General features: G+C 29.4%; 1 protein-coding gene and 1 non-coding gene across 2 annotated transcripts; one reads left to right on the forward strand and one right to left on the reverse strand.

Moving 5' to 3' along the window:
- Window positions 1-4,661: 4,661 nt before the first annotated feature.
- Window positions 4,662-4,741, forward strand: TRNAL-UAG. Its single transcript has one exon. It is a non-coding gene; the product is annotated as a tRNA-Leu (tRNA).
- A 1,767-nt stretch (window positions 4,742-6,508) lies between these two features.
- LOC110227186 (NAD(P)H-quinone oxidoreductase chain 4, chloroplastic) lies at window positions 6,509-11,766 on the reverse strand. The gene has a single exon (XM_021020608.1). The coding sequence runs from the start codon at window positions 7,483-7,485 to the stop codon at window positions 6,562-6,564; it is 924 nt and encodes a 307-aa protein (XP_020876267.1). The 5' UTR covers window positions 7,486-11,766; the 3' UTR covers window positions 6,509-6,561.
- Between the last annotated feature and the right edge of the window lie 5,248 nt (window positions 11,767-17,014).

Here is a 17,014-nt window from a genome sequence, read left to right on the forward strand (position 1 = left end):
TTCCTGAATAATCTCATTTTTCAATTATTCAACCATTTCATTTTACCAAGTTCAATGTTAGCCAGATTAGTCAACATTTATATGTTTCGATGCAACAACAAGATGTTATTTGTAACAAGTAGTTTTGTTGGTTGGTTAATTGGTCACATTTTATTCATGAAATGGGTTGGATTGGTATTAGTCTGGATACAGCAAAATAATTCTATTAGGTCTAATGTACTTATTAGATCTAATAAGTATAAGTTCCTTGTGTCAGAATTGAGAAATTCTATGGCTCGAATCTTTAGTATTCTCTTATTTATTACCTGTGTCTACTATTTAGGCAGAATACCATCACCCATTTTTACTAAGAAACTAAAAGGAACCTCAGAAACGGGTGGGACTAAACAGGACCAAGAGGTATCCACCGAAGAAGCTCCTTTTCCTTCTCTTTTTTCGGAAGAAGGGGAAGATCTGGACAAAATCGATGAAATGGAAGAAATCCGAGTGAATGGAAAAGACAAAATTAATAAGGATGATGAATTCCACGTTCGAACATACTATAACTATAAAACTGTTTCTGAAAATCTAGATGGAAATAAAGAAAATTCGAATTTAGAATTTTTCAAAATAAAAAAAAAAGAGGATCATTAAAAAAATAAATACATAGGACAAATATAAGAACAGATAAGAAGAGATGCGACTTCCACCTATATATTTTATTACTTCTCCTACAAAGAAACTTGTAATACCTACTCCATTTATAATTCCATCAATGATTTGTTTATCAAAAAAAGTCGTTTGTTTTGCTAATCTTCTTATACTTTCAATTAAAGATGTTTTAAAAAAAGCATCTATGTAACCACGATTATATGACCAATTATATACAAAATTTATTAGTTTTTCCCAACGAATTCTTTTAGAATTCCATTTTTGAAATGAATTAAGTAAGGTTAAATTTAATAAAGATGAATAAAAAGGCTTATATAAACAGTATGCTATAAATATTCCAAAAAAAGCTATACTCACTGAAAAAGTTGCATTTCTCAAAAATTCATACCAATCTACAAAATTTTGTGAATTTTTATGCAAAAGGTTTATTGACGGCGTGAATAATTTTGATAATATATCAAAGTCTATTCCTTCTTGATTGAAAGGAATTCCTATGGCTCCAATAAACAAAGTAAATAAAACCAAAATAAGCATAGGAAATAGAATAGTATTGTCTGATTCATGGGGATAATAGAAAGTTCTTGTATTAAGTCCAAAATTTTCAACAGTAATAAAAATTTGATTTCTTACATTATTACTAATTTTATATGTTTTATTGCAAAAAAAAGAAGCTCTTTTTGTATTATTCATTGTTAATAATGGTACTAACCCAAAATTTTTATTAAGTTTTTTTTCTTCTTCTTTACCCCATAAAGAGAGTGAATAGAAGGAGCTACTTTTTTTTCCACTGTAATTTAGAAAATAAGTGTTTAAATGTCCTTCAAAAGTAAGTAAATAAATCCGAAACATATAAAATGCGGTTAATCCCGCTGTTGAACAAGCTATTATTGCAAAAATTGGCGAAAACAACAAACTATCATTAAGAATTTCATCTTTCGACCAAAAACAAGCAAGGGGGGGAATACCACAAAGAGAGAGTGTTCCTATTAAAAAGGCCATTTTTGTAATCGGGACATGTTTTGTCAAACCACCCATAAGAATCATATTCTGACTTTTATCGGGAGAATATCCAACTATAGCTTCCATTGAATGAATAATGGATCCAGATCCTAAAAACAACAAAGCTTTCGAATAAGCATGAGTAATCAAATGAAATAAAGCAGATCGATAAGACCCCATACCTAGAGCTAATATCATATAACCCAGTTGAGACATTGTAGAATAGGCTAAACCTCGCTTAATGTCTTTTTGAGCAAGAGCTAAAGTGGCTCCTAAGAGTACTGTTATTATACCTATCAAAGATATTATATACATTATAGAAGGGATAACTATAAAAAGAGGAAGAAGACGAGCTACAAGAAAAATCCCCGCCGCTACCATAGTAGCAGCATGTATAAGAGCCGAAATGGGAGTAGGGCCCTCCATGGCATCAGGTAACCATACATGAAGAGGAAATTGTGCGGATTTAGCAATAGGACCTACAAATAATAGAAATGCACACAAAGTAAGGAATAAGAGATTTACTCTATTATTTAAAATTAAATTATTGAATATTTCGAACAAATCCTGAAATTCAAAACTGCCTGTTATCCAATAAAGACCTAAAATTCCTAATAATAAACCAAAATCCCCTACACGATTAGTTACAAAAGCTTTTTGACAAGCATTCGCTGCAATAGGTCGTGTGAACCAAAAACCTATTAATAAATATGAACACATTCCAACTAATTCCCAAAAAAAATAAACTTGGATCAAATTAGAACTAGTAACTAATCCTAACATTGAAGTATTAAAAAAACCCATATAAGCAAAAAATCTCAGATATCCTTGATCATGCGACATATAATTGTCACTATAAATCAGAACCAAAATCCCAACAGTTGTAATTAATATTGACATAATAGAAGTAAGTGGATCGATAAAGTAACCGAACTCAAAAGAAAATTCATTATTTATGGTCCAAGACCATACATTTTGATGAATGCAACTTAGAAAAATTTGTTGAATAGATAGATAGAGTGAAAAGATCATAACTATACTTAACAAAAAAATACTAAGAAAAGTCCACATGCGTCGAAGGTTTTTTGTTGCTGTCGGAAAAAGGAGAAGTCCAACTCCTAGTAAAATAGGTACTGGAAGTGGAATGAAAGGGATGATCCATGAATATTGATATGTATGTTCCATAAAATAAAAAATCCTTTTTATTTTATTCTTAATTTTATTATTTCTTATTCACTGGTTTGTATATATATATATATTTTTTTTTTTTCAAAGGGGACAATAAAAAAGCACGTGATTTCAAACCTAAATACAAATGTTTTCGAATTAGTATAATCCTTCATAAATCTTTGAAAAGAAATATATATTCAAATAAAAAAATTAGAAATGATTAAAAAATCTTACTAAGTTACTGTCAAAAAAATTTATTTGTCTTTTTTTATTACTACTAAATAAAAATTTATTGTGATTTTATGCAGATACAGAAAAAGTGAATTATAATTCCGTATTACAATAATTTATATACATATATTAAGAATAGAACAAAGATTTACACGACAAAAAAATACTTAATATTACTTAATATTAATTATATAAAAAAAGCTTTCCCTAAAACAAAGTTATTTGAGTTTGATTATTTAGGATTGTTAAGGAATGGATTTTCATCATGGAATTTAGTGATTGTCTTCCAGTACACTAAGTGAGCTTTTTTTATTTATATTTGTAAGAAAGATTACTCTAATCGATATGTTTTTTTTACATATTATGTGAAGAAATCTTATAAGTTTTTTGATAATAGAATCTAATAGAATCTATCAGTATAGATTACTTAAATGAGTACTCTCGTACGGATTTCAAACGTTAAAAAAAAAGTAAAAAAAACAGTTGGGTTTGAAACTTTTGAATGTATTTTTTGTTTTGAAAATAATATATATATAATAAAATTTAAAAGAAAAAATAACTCGATATGGAGTACGAAAGAATAGAATAATAAATGTCTTTGACATCCAATTATACCACTGAAAATTTTTTTTTCATTTTTGAATGGCAGTTCCAAAAAAACGTACTTCTATCTCGAAAAAGCGTATTCGTAAAAAAATTTGGAAAAGGAAGGGATATTGGACATCGTTGAAAGCTTTTTCGTTAGGGAAATCACTTTCTACAGGTAATTCAAAAAGTTTTTTTGTACAGCAAAATAAATAAAAAACACTATAATAATTAGAATTAGCCTAACTTAAAAACCAATTTGTTAAAATACATATAAAACAAAATAGGAACCAAAAGAAGAAAAAAAGATAATATATAGATAAAAAAGAAAGGTTCACATTTAAAACAAAATAGGAACCAAAAGAAGAAAAAAAGATAATATATAGATAAAAAAGAAAGGTTCACATTTTTTTAGTTATAAAAAGGGGATTCGTTTTTTCCCCATCACTACCATCACTACCTTCACTACTTTGAGACAATAATAAATAAAGATCTTTTATTTCCTCTTAATGAGGAAATAAAAGATCTTGAAATTAATTACTTTAAGTGATCAAAAAATCTTATGTTTGTACTGTTTGTACAATATAAAAAGATACATAAAAAAAAATATTTTGATAATTTTTTTTATTTCTCTTGAGCAATTAGGAAAATCTAATTTTATTTAAAATTGCTAAGGGTTTTGAAGAAGTTTTTATTTTTCGAAATTTTTTTCATCATATAAAAGAAAAAAAAATGATAAAGAGCATTTAGAGTTTTGTCTTTGGGTTGAAGTTCCAACTACTTGAATTTAGTTACATTTTTCATTGTATTCTAGAAAAAATATAAAGAACAAAAAGTGAATTTAAATAATTTTAAATAACTCAGAAAAAAAACAAAAAGATCTTAATTTAATTAAAACACCAATACCTACTTCAAAAAGTTTTAATTTATTTAATCAATTGGAAATTTGAATCAATTGCCTTCTTTATTTAAATTTTAATCTCGACGATTGAATCAAAACCTGTTAATATTGTTTTGAACAAGTTGCCGCTATGGTGAAATTGGTAGACACGCTGCTCTTAGGAAGCAGTGCTAGAGCATCTCGGTTCGAGTCCGAGTAGCGGCATAAGATCTTCTAAAAGAGATATTATAAGTTTTATAATCAAAATAATACCCGACTCCTTTTTCTAAAATCGGGTAAAACCTAGTATTAATTTATTAATTTTTAACAAATTTTTTATGATTTTTTCAATTTTAGAGCATATATTAACTCATATATCTTTTTCGGTCGTTTCAATTGTACTGACAATTTATTTTGTAACTTTATTAGTTAATTTAGATGAAATCATAGGATTTTTTGATTCATCAGATAAAGGAATCATAATTACGTTTTTTGGTATAACAGGATTATTATTCACTCGTTGGATTTATTCAGGACATTTTCCATTAAGTAATTTATATGAATCATTAATTTTTCTTTCGTGGGCTTTTTCAATTATTCATATGGTTTCCTATTTTAATAAAAAACAAGAAAATAACTTAAACGCAATAACTGCGCCAAGTGTTATTTTTATTCAGGGTTTTGCTACTTCAGGTCTTTTAAACAAAATGCCTCAGTCTGCAATATTAGTACCAGCTCTCCAGTCCCAGTGGTTAATGATGCACGTAAGTATGATGATATTAGGCTATGGCGCTCTGTTATGCGGATCATTATTATCAATAGCTCTTCTAGTGATTACATTTCGCAAAGTTGGACCTACTTTTTGGAAAAAGAAAAAAAAAAAAAATTTTTTATTAAATGAATTATTTTCTTTTGATGTACTTTACTACATAAATGAAAGAAATTCTATTTTACTACAACAAAACATTAATTTTAGTTTTTCTAGAAATTATTATAGGTATCAACTGATTCAACAATTAGATTTTTGGAGTTTTCGTATTATTAGTCTTGGATTTATCTTTTTAACCGTCGGCATTCTTTCAGGAGCTGTCTGGGCTAATGAGACATGGGGTTCATATTGGAACTGGGACCCAAAAGAAACTTGGGCATTTATTACTTGGACTATATTCGCAATTTATTTACATATTAAAACAAATAGGAATGTTAGGGGTATAAATTCTGCAATTGTGGCTTCGATCGGTTTTCTTTTAATTTGGATATGCTATTTTGGCGTCAATCTTTTAGGAATAGGTTTACATAGTTATGGTTCATTTACATCGAATTAAAGTAACAAACAAAAAGGAATCCAAATCTAAATAAAAAAAAATAGCATCTATATCTAACTTCATATAAATTAAGAAATCTTAGTAGGAAATAATCAAGAACCTTTTGAATCAAGTAGTACAATGATTCAAAAGTTTCTCACAATACAAAGACCAAAGACTTCTTATTATAATTCACTTTAATGCTTTTTTTTAGTTCCTGAAAACTATCCATAAAAATAATTAGATAAAATGGATTCGACCTTGTCACTTGCTAATGAGAGCACAAAATCAGGATAAATCCCAATACCAATTATGGGTAGAAGAATAGAGATTGAAAGAAATAACTCTCGGGGTCCAGAATCAAAAAAAGAAAAGTTTTTGACATTAATTAACTTGTATCCATAGAACATTTGGCGTGACATAGATAATAAATATATAGGAGTTAATATCATTCCAATTGCCATTACAAAAATAATGAAAATTTTGGAAATTAAGAAATATTTTTGGCTGGTAATTATTCCAAAAAAAACAATTAATTCTGCAATAAAACCACTCATGCCCGGCAATGCAAGGGAAGCCATCGATAAAATAGTGAACATTGTAAATATTTTTGGAATGGAGATAGCCATTCCACCCATTTCATCAAGATAAACAAGCCTAATTCTATCATAACTCGTTCCTGCCAAGAAAAAAAGTGCAGCGCCAATAAATCCATGAGAAATTATTTGTAAAATAGCTCCATTAAGTCCAGGATCCGATAGAACTAATACCTATAATTATAAAACCCATATGAGATACAGAAGAATAGGCTATTCTCTTTTTTAAATTACGTTGACCGGGAGATGTTGAAGCTGCATAAATTATTTGGATTGTACCGACTACCATCAACCAAGGAGAAAACATAGAATGAGCGTGGGGTAATAATTCCATATTGATTCGAACCAACCCATATGCTCCCATTTTTAATAAGATTCCAGCGAGAAGCATACAGGTACTGTAATGTGCCTCACCGTGGGTGTCAGGTAACCAAGTATGTAAAGGTATAATCGGTGATTTGACGGCAAAAGCAATAAGAAATCCAATATAAAAAAGTATTTCGAGTGTAACAGGATAAGATTGATTAGCTAAGAGTTCTAAATTTAATGTTGGTTCGTTCGAACCATATAAACTTATACCTAAAACTCCTATTAATAAAAAAATAGAACTTCCTGCCGTGTACAAAATAAATTTTGTAGCCGAATACAGACGTTTCTTTCCACCCCACATGGATAAAAGTAGATAAACGGGAATTAATTCTAATTCCCACATGATGAAAAAAAGTAGAAGATCCCGAGAAGAAAATGATCCTATTTGACCGCTGTACATTGATAACATCAGGAAATGAAATAATCGGGAATCCCGAGTAACTGGAAAAGCCGCTAAAGTGGCTAAAGTAGTAATAAATCCCGTCAGTAAAATCGTTCCTATAGAAAGTCCATCTATTCCCATTCTCCAGTAAAAATCAAAAAAATTGATCCATTTATAATCTTCGGACAGTTGAATTAACGGATCGTCCATTTTAAAATTATAACAAAAAGCATAGGTCGTTAGAAGAAGTTCTAAGATACAAATGCATATAGTATACCATTTATTGACTTTATTTCCCCTATGCGGGAGAAATAACATTAATGAACCAGCAGATATTGGAAAAGCAACAATTATTGTTAACCAAGGAAAATCATTCGTGGTAAAGACAAGATACACCAGGTCCAAGGAACGCGTACTCAAAAAAAATATATAAATAAAAAAATATAATTTAACTTTTTTGAGTACGAGTACTTGTCAATAAAAAAAAATAAAATGTATTCCAAATTTATTCAAATGAGTTTTTCGGTAACGCATCAATAAGCTAGACCCATACTTCGAGTTGTTTCATGCCATAAATAAACTCGAACGCTCAAAAAATCCGTTGGACAGGCGGATTCACATCTTTTACAACCAACACAGTCCTCGGTTCTTGGAGCAGAAGCTATTTGCTTAGCTTTACATCCATCCCAAGGTATCATTTCTAATACGTCTGTAGGGCATGCTCGGACACATTGAGTACATCCTATACAGGTATCATAAATTTTTACTGAATGTGACATAGGATCGATAGTTTTTTTAATGTCATAAATTTTCAATCTAGTAAACTTCTAACTGAATGGTATATTAAAATACTAGATGAAGCAATGATTTCCTTTAATAGAATTTTTGTAATGAATTCTGGCTCAATTGATAAAAAATGGGGCTAAAATACTTTGATTTCTTAGATTTTTACAAATATAATCTCGTAGGTCATAACTTATCATATATGCAAATTTCAATCTATAATTTTTTTAGTTATGTTACTTATTTAATAAGGTCGATTGGTTTATGCGAGTTGATTTTCTATTACGATAAATTGACGAGACTATAGCTAATCCAATAGCTGCTTCAGCGGCTGCAATTGCTATAACAAAAATGCAGAAAATTTCCCCTTTTAGTTGGGAATTATCAAAAAAATCAGAAAATGTTACGAAATTCATATTAACTGCATTGAGTATAAGTTCAAGACACATAAGAGCCCTAACCATATTTCGACTCGTGATCAATCCATAAAGACCAATCAAAAATAAATAGGCACTCAAAACAAGTACATGTTCGAGTATCATTCAGCAACTCCTTATCAATTTTGATTCATTTCAATATGAAAAATAATTCACCGGATTCCATCAACTAGAATATAACAAAAAAGTACGAATAAAAACAATATTTAGGTAAAAAAATTTTTTAAATATATATCAAATATAAAAATTGATCCTTAAAATATGAAATAGTATTCAATCAAATTTAATTGAATGAACGGAAAAAATCATAACATACACAAAGTTTTCTTTGGTCTTTAATAATTTAGAACATTTTTTATTGACGAGCCACAGAAATTGCACCTATCAAAGCAACTAAAAGAATTATTGAAATGAGTTCAAATGGCAGAAAAAAATCTGTTGATAAATGAATTCCTATTTGTTGACTATTACTTATTAAATCTTGCTCTAGAATCTGGTTTAATTTTGTAGTCCAAATAACCCCGTACCATGACGTATCGAGAATAGTAGACATTAATAAAAAAAGAATAGTTGTACAAACCAACGAAGTAATCCCATTCCCAACGGTCCACAGATTGAAATCTGTGGAATATTCTGAATCATTCATGAACATCACAGCAAATATGATTAAAACATTTATGGCCCCCACATAAATAAGGAGTTGTGCAGCAGCTACAAAATGGGAATTTGATAGAATATACAATAAAGATATACAAACAAGAACAAATCCTAAGGAAAAGGCTGAAAATATTGGGTTGGGAAGGAATACCACTCCCAGACCTCCTACTAGAAGACCGGATCCCAGAAAAACTAAAAGAAAATCATGTATTGGTCCAGGCAAACCCATTATATTATTAAAATAAGAAAAAAATCGAAATCCTTTTCATGACCTTATTAATTTAACCAGGAAATTTTTTTTTAATATGTTTCTAATAGAGTGAAATTAGAATCTAATGGATATGAGTTGATGTAGATACAATTATTAGACAGTTTCTCTTTTTTTATTCTAAAGTGTATTTTCAACCTATCTATTTCAAGAAAGTAATTACGAACATATTATATTAAAAGAATGTGCCTTAATACTTAATATTATTATATAAATACAAGTTTTTAATTAAATTCTTTATATAATTCAACAATTTGGAATTCTTTTTTTAATCAAATTAAAGGGTTTACTCCATTTTTTGTTTGAGGTGAATTCCAAATTGTTCGAATAGTGTAATCGTCAATTACTGACATTGGTAAACGACCCAAAGCTATTTGATTATAATTCAATTCGTGACGATCATAAGTGGAAAATTCATATTCTTCAGTCATTGACAAACAATTTGTTGGACAATACTCAACACAATTACCACAAAATATACAAATTCCAAAATCAATACTGTAATTAAGCAATCGTTTTTTTCGAATATTAGTTTCCAATTTCCAATCAACAACAGGCAAATCTATAGGACATACTCGAACACATACTTCACAAGCAATGCATTTATCAAATTCAAAATGGATTCGACCACGGAAACGTTCCGATGTTATTAATTTTTCATAGGGATATTGAATAGTTACAGGTAAACGATTTGTGTGGGATAAGGTAATCATGAAACCTTGACCAATATACCTTGCAGCTCGTAGGGTTTGTTGACCATAATTCATGAACCCGGTTATCATAGGAAGCATATTGTAATTATCTCTGAATAATTTTATCTTTGTTTCTTTCTCTTGTTTAAAACAAATCAAATAATGAATATATTGGATTCATTTTCAATTTAGAGTGAAAAGAGTTGGAAAGAAGTTGTTAATAATAGATTACCAAGGGAAATAGGTAAAAGAAATTTCCATCCAAGATTTAATAGTTGATCCATTCTTAGCCTAGGTAAAGTCCATCTTGTTGCGATAGAAATGAACAAGAACAAATAAGTTTTAGCTAATGTAATAAAGATACCAATTGTTGTTCCAAAAATTTGATCCCTTTGAAATAGCTCCAGAATAGATATATACGGAATAGCAATATTCCAACCGCCTAAGTATAGAACTGTTACAAATAATGAGGAAATTAATAGATTTAGATAAGAAGCGACGTAAAATAAACCAAATTTGATACCTGAATATTCAATTTGATAACCTGCTATTAATTCTTCTTCCGCTTCTGGTAAATCAAACGGTAACCTCTCGCATTCTGCTAGAGAAGAAATTAGAAAAATGATAAAACCTATAGGTTGACGCCACAAATTCCATCCCCAAAAACCATATTTTGATTGTGCCTCAACTATATCAACTGTACTTAAACTGTTAGATAATCCTAGTCGGCGAGAACATTACTATTTTCACCGCTATTTCAGAACCGTACATGAGGTCTTCGCCTCATACGGCTCCTCGGGGGCCATAAATAAATCTAAGGACCAGATTATCATTTAGATGGATATGATGTGTTCTAAAATGGTTAAATATATCTGGGGTCCCGAATTATACCAATGGAATTCTGTCTGCTCAAATTCTAAGAATAAAAAACGCGCTTCGGAATTCATCTCACCCTTTACAAATATGAATTTCTATTTGTTGAGTAATAACTTAACCCTTTAATAAAATACTCCTTGTAAAAATAAAAAAAGGTATTTCAGCCCATCGTGGTTTTCGATTACGAAAAATAATTAGACATCCTATTTGTTTATTATTCATGACAGAAATTCTATTTTATTTTCGAAATATATGAAAAAAAAGATCCTTGTTTCGTTCCTATTCTTCTTTCTTTTTTAGAAAAAAGTTGGTAGACTTATAAAAAATAAAGGATTATTTCGTTTCTGATAGTCATTACATTTGTCGGTGGATAGGAGCATACTCTGAATCGGAATCTTGGGGAGTACTGTCTTATCATTTCTACAAATTTCAAGCCCCAATTAACCTTCTTTTTTTTTTTCTTATGTTAGGCCTAAATATCCTTTTCAATTTGGTTAATCTCTATTACAAATTCTTTGTGTAATTTGGTGTTTCTAACCATCCACTCACTTTTACCTAATTGCCGCTCACTTTGTAATACATGTATGTTAATCTATATAACTGATAGTGAAAACGTCATCCGGTTAATATATTTAACCCGCTTCAAGCCAGGATGACTAATCAACCAACCTTGGGGTAAAGTGATTCTTACACTTATGTTTATTTCCCTTTAACCTTTGTACATAGGAAATGAGACTCAATTTTTCTTTTTACTGCAAATTTCTGAGCATTTTTTTTCACTCATATATTACTATCAAATTTATTTTATTAAGATTAATTCGAAAGATAAATATATATTCCGTTTTTTAACTGATTCGTCTAGAAGAAACGGAATAGTAAAAATAAACGTTTATGTTTCAACGAATCGCACGTAGAGATATTGATAAAACACATAGAGTTAATGGTATTTCATAACTAATCGATTGGGCAGCAGCTCGCAGACCACCTAAAAAAGAATATTTATTATTTGATCCATATCCTGACATAAGAAGTCCAATAGGAGCAATACTTGAGATGGCAATCCATAAAAAAATACCGATATTGAGATCCGCTAAAACAAGGTGATTGCTAAAGGGAATTACTGAATAACTTAGTAAAATAGAGATAACTGCTATAGATGGTCCAATACTAAATAAAGGAGTATTTCCTCTAGATGGACGAAGATTTTCTTTGAAAAGTAGTTTTGTCCCGTCGGCTAGAGCTTGAAGAATTCCCAACGGGCCGGCGTATTCAGGTCCAATACGTTGTTGTATCCCTGCAGATATTTCTCTTTCTAACCACACAATTACTAGTACACCTGTTATGATTCCCAATACAAGAGAAAATATAGGGACAAATATCCATATGAGTTCATAGACCTCTTTTAAAGATTCCAATTTAACAAAAGAATTTATAGTTTGGACTGCTGTTGCATAAATTATCATTTTAACGATCAACTTCTCCCATAATTATATCTATGCTACCGAGTATCGTCATAATATCAGCCAATTTCATTCTTTTAACTAGTTCAGGAAGAATTTGCAAATTAATAAAACCCGGTGGTCGGATTTTCCATCTCCAAGGAAAACCGCTTTGATCTCCTATGAGAAAAATTCCCAACTCCCCTTTGGGAGCTTCAACTCTTACATAAAGTTCTTGTTTCGATAATTCAAAAGTAGGAGAAGGTTTTTTACTAATGAATCGATATTCAAAATCATTCCATTCTGGATTCCTTTTTCTATCAAAGCCCCTGCTTTCTAAATTCTCATAGGGACCCCCTGGAAGTCCTTCCAGAGCCTGTTGAATAATTTTTATGGATTCTGTCATTTCGCTAAGTCGTACTAAATAACGAGCTAATGAATCTCCTTGTTTTTGCCACTGAATTTCCCATTCAAATTCATCGTAAGACTCATAACGATCAACTTTACGAAGATCCCATGGTATTCCGGATGCGCGTAGCATTGGTCCGGATAAACCCCAATTTATTGCTTCTTCCCCACCAATAATCCCAATTCCTTCAACCCGTTCTAAAAAAATAGGATTTCGTGTAATGAGTTTTTGATATTCAACAACCTCTGTTAAAAAATAATCACAAAAATCCAAGCATTTATCTATCCAACCATAAGGTAAATCAGCCGCTATTCCTCCAATACGAAAAAAATTATGCATCATTCTCATACCGGTGGCAGCTTCGAATAGATCATATACAAATTCTCGTTCTCTGAAAATATAGAAAAAGGGAGTCTGTGCACCAATATCTGCCATAAAAGGGCCGAGCCATAACAGATGAGAAGCTATACGACTCAATTCCAGCATAATTACTCTGATATAGCTGGCCCTTTTAGGAACTTGAATATTTCCCAATTGTTCTGGTCCATTTACTGTTATTGCTTCTGTAAACATAGTAGCTAAATAATCCCATCGCGTTACATAAGGTAAATATTGTATAATTGCTCGGTTTTCTGCAATTTTTTCCATTCCTCTGTGTAAATAACCTAATATGGGTTCACAGTCAACAACATCCTCACCATCTAGAGTAACAATTAAGCGAAGAACACCATGCATGGATGGGTGGTGAGGTCCCATATTGACTATCATAAGATCTTTTCCTGTAACTGGTCTCTTCATAAGTTTTTCCTTGATTCGTTCTGGCATGAATTAGATTGCTGAATAAAGAAGTTTATCTAAAAATTCAAGATCTAAAAAATTCACTGATTCACAATTTTTTAATTTAACGAGTTTTTAATTCCCGAATATTCAACTGATTAATTAATTCTTTATAACGTACTCTATTTTTTTTTGACAAATAAGCCAGCAGTCGTTGACGTTTTCCCAGAATTTTTCGTAGACCCCGCTGAGATAAATAATCTTTTCTGTGCAATTCTAAATGTGAAGTAAGTCTTCGTATCTTATTAGTGAAACTAAATACTTGAAATTCAACAGATCCCCTGCTTTCTTCTTTTTGTTCTTCAAATGAAATAAATGTATTTTTTATCATAAAAAGAAATCCTTCCCCTTTTAATATGAATTGAAAGATATTAATTTTACTGATCAGTAATAATAATGGTAGTTTTTTTGTACAAGGATCTGAATTTAATTATCAACTTCTTAATTCTTCATTTTATAAAAAAAATCTAAATTTAGATCTCAAAAAGAAGGATTCTGTTAATTTATTTATGGATCCGCTCTAATTGGTATCTATGTTATTGATTAAATTAATCTCATGTATAAAGATTGAATTTAAAACAATCCCTCATATTTGTGCATATAGTTGTTTTCATATACCGTAACTTATTTATATTTATATAGTAAAAAGTATCTATCATTAATGAATTGGAAATCGCGTATACATGCGTATTCTTATCATACTGAAATGATTTCCGTTAGTAGTATTAAACCAATAGCGATTCATACAAGCTAAATCTTCTAATCGAAAATTGGGCCAAAGAAAGGATTTAAATTAATTAGGTTATTTTTATCCTTATCAAGATCTTTCTTTTTATGCAAAACTGTGGTCAAGTTTTGAATATTCTTATCAAATCTTGAATTTCTATCCCTCGCTTTTTTTTTTTTAAGTTGAAACAAATTAGAATTCGAAATTCTCTACGTCGTTTAGGGGATAGAATATTTTCAGGGACAAAGAAATCATAATTATTTTTTTTTCTATTTACAGTTTTGTTTTGATATTTTGTAATGGATTTTTCAAAAATTTTTTTATCAATATAGCTTTTTTTTTTGTATCTTTTACTTATTTTATGTTTATTTTTATGAACCAATGAAATACCTACGGTTCTATATATAATAAGTTGTCCATCGTTTTGTACAGACAAACGGACAGGTTCAATAATCAATATTCCTTTTTTCATTAATTTTGCAAAAGTGAAATTTTTCTCAATCATTAGAATGTCTAGGCTCATCTCTCCTCTTTCAATAGAAGATATCGCTATTTCGTTTGGATTGTTTAGTCTAACCAAGAGACAGTATACTTTTACATTATTGAGAATTTTTTGATTAAAAAACAATTCCATCGCAATTGAAAACGCGAATATCTTGTCAGAAATAAATAAAGTTCCGCTTCTGTATTGCTTTTGTATTGTTTTTTATTTTTACGTTTTTTTATCGTTGATTCTGCAAAATTTTCTTCAATATTTTTTTCTTGGTTTAATAGAGCTGATTCGGGATTTCTTTTTTTTTCTTTATCTGATTCAAGCTCTACTTGACCGGCCGATTCTTTTTCTTCTTTATTCAGATTATAAAATCGAAGGGATTTTTTTTCATTTGATGGTAGAAAACCTTTTTTCTTTCGAATGATCTTTTTATTAACATTTATGTTTTCATTAAAATTTAAAAGAAGTAATTTGATTGGTATGACCCACGGTTTCATTTTATATGTACTAGAAAATAAGAAAAATTCCGGAAAGAAAAAAAATTCAAAATTTGTTATACGATGATTTAGTATTTCTTCATTCATTCCCATCCAATCAAAAAAGAAACTTTTTTGATTAGCAAGATCCGTCTGAGTTATTTGATCAATTCTTTGATAATTCTGAACTTTAGTATTAATGTATTTTTTTTTACTCTTGGTATCAACCCAGGGCTCAATATTTACTTTTTTTGTAAACCAAAAGTTAAGAATTCTCCAATCCAAATATTTTCTATGCCGAATTTCCCCCATACCCCGAATATTATATTTTTCTAGAAAAGAAGAGACTAAACAATTATCTAGGGCAATGCCTATAGACATGTCAAAAATTTTTTCTGTAGAATGAATAGAGTTATAGCAAAAAAGATTATATATAGAATCTTTTTTTACATTATGTTTTGGATTTAATAACGAGTCGGCCTCAAAAAATTTTTGTTTTTTATAATTATCAAATTTCTTTTTTTCATATGATCCTCTTTGGTTAAACTTGGGTTTAGAACTAGAGAATCTTTATTTATTTTATTTTTCCAATTTTGGGGTACTAATCTAACCCATGCAATCTGGGGTAAATTGTATTGATACTGACTTCGTAACCAGTTTTTCCATTGATTTACTTCGGAATTAAAAAAGGTTTTATTTTTCAATTCATAATGAAAGATTCCTTGTTCTTGAAAAAAAACCTTTATTTGATTCTTAACAAAAAAGGATGTTATGCATATGTTATATTCAAGAACAGCCTTTAATTTAGAAACGTTACTAACTTTAATTTGTGATAATTTGTAAAATACATATGCTTGTGATAAAGAGCATAGGTCATAACTCATTTTTTTTTTATTGGATATTAATTTTTTTATAGTCGAAATAAAATAAATAGTATTTTTTGTTTTTTCTCCATTTTCTTCATTCTTGTAACTATATTTATCAAGAATTGTTTTTGTTGATTCAAAAAAAAGTTGTGTAGTAATTCTTGGAATATTAATGATACCTAGAAAAATAGCTATAGACAGTTGTTCGATGCAAAATTTTAGAAAAAAAAAGGATTTACGAATTAATCGGGTATTTTTTCTTTTGAATGTCTGCCAAATTTTTTTTGATGACTCAATTATTTTAGAATCATAACGCAGTTTGGTACAACTATTAGTTAAGTTTTGTTTTTCTTTTGAAATAGTTTCTATTTGATTTCTGATTGTCTTTTTTCTATCAATCAAATTTTTTATTTTGTTTTCGCTAAGTGAAGAATTTGTCCACTCCATGGATTTTTTTTGAACAGATAGTTCATGAATCATCTGATTACTTATTATTGAATCTTTTTTAGGTTCATTTAATTCATATATTTCTCTCGGGCCAAATAATGGAATTAGATTTCGTTTTGAAAGGTCTTTTATCTTTCCTTTTATAAAAATAAAGTTTTTGAGAATCCAGTTTTTAATTTCTTTTGCGACTTTTAGGAAAATCGGTGCTCTTTCTTTGAAAATCCTTAAAACCACAAAAGACTTAGTTTTTAATTTTTTGATTCTTTTTTTTAATTCTTTAGAAATAGGTTCAAAAAAGAAGACTTTCTTTGGGCAGAACCAAACGGTAGTTCGGTTTCCATTCCCCAAACTGTTAAGAAACAAAAATCATTTTTTTCTCCTTTGTCTTTTGTTTTTTTTAGTCGAGCCTTCTGAGATTTAGATTTATGCCAAGGTTTAAG

The sequence above is a fragment of the Arabidopsis lyrata genome, assembly GCF_000004255.2.
Source record: "Arabidopsis lyrata subsp. lyrata unplaced genomic scaffold ARALYscaffold_9, whole genome shotgun sequence".
In the NCBI taxonomy this organism is placed as follows: domain Eukaryota; kingdom Viridiplantae; phylum Streptophyta; class Magnoliopsida; order Brassicales; family Brassicaceae; genus Arabidopsis; species Arabidopsis lyrata.

What these genes read in the sequence shown, in the direction of transcription:
- LOC110227186 (XM_021020608.1), bottom strand. Translation starts at nt 7,485, where the DNA reads ATGTTATTTCTCCCGCATAGGGGAAATAAAGTCAATAAATGGTATACT.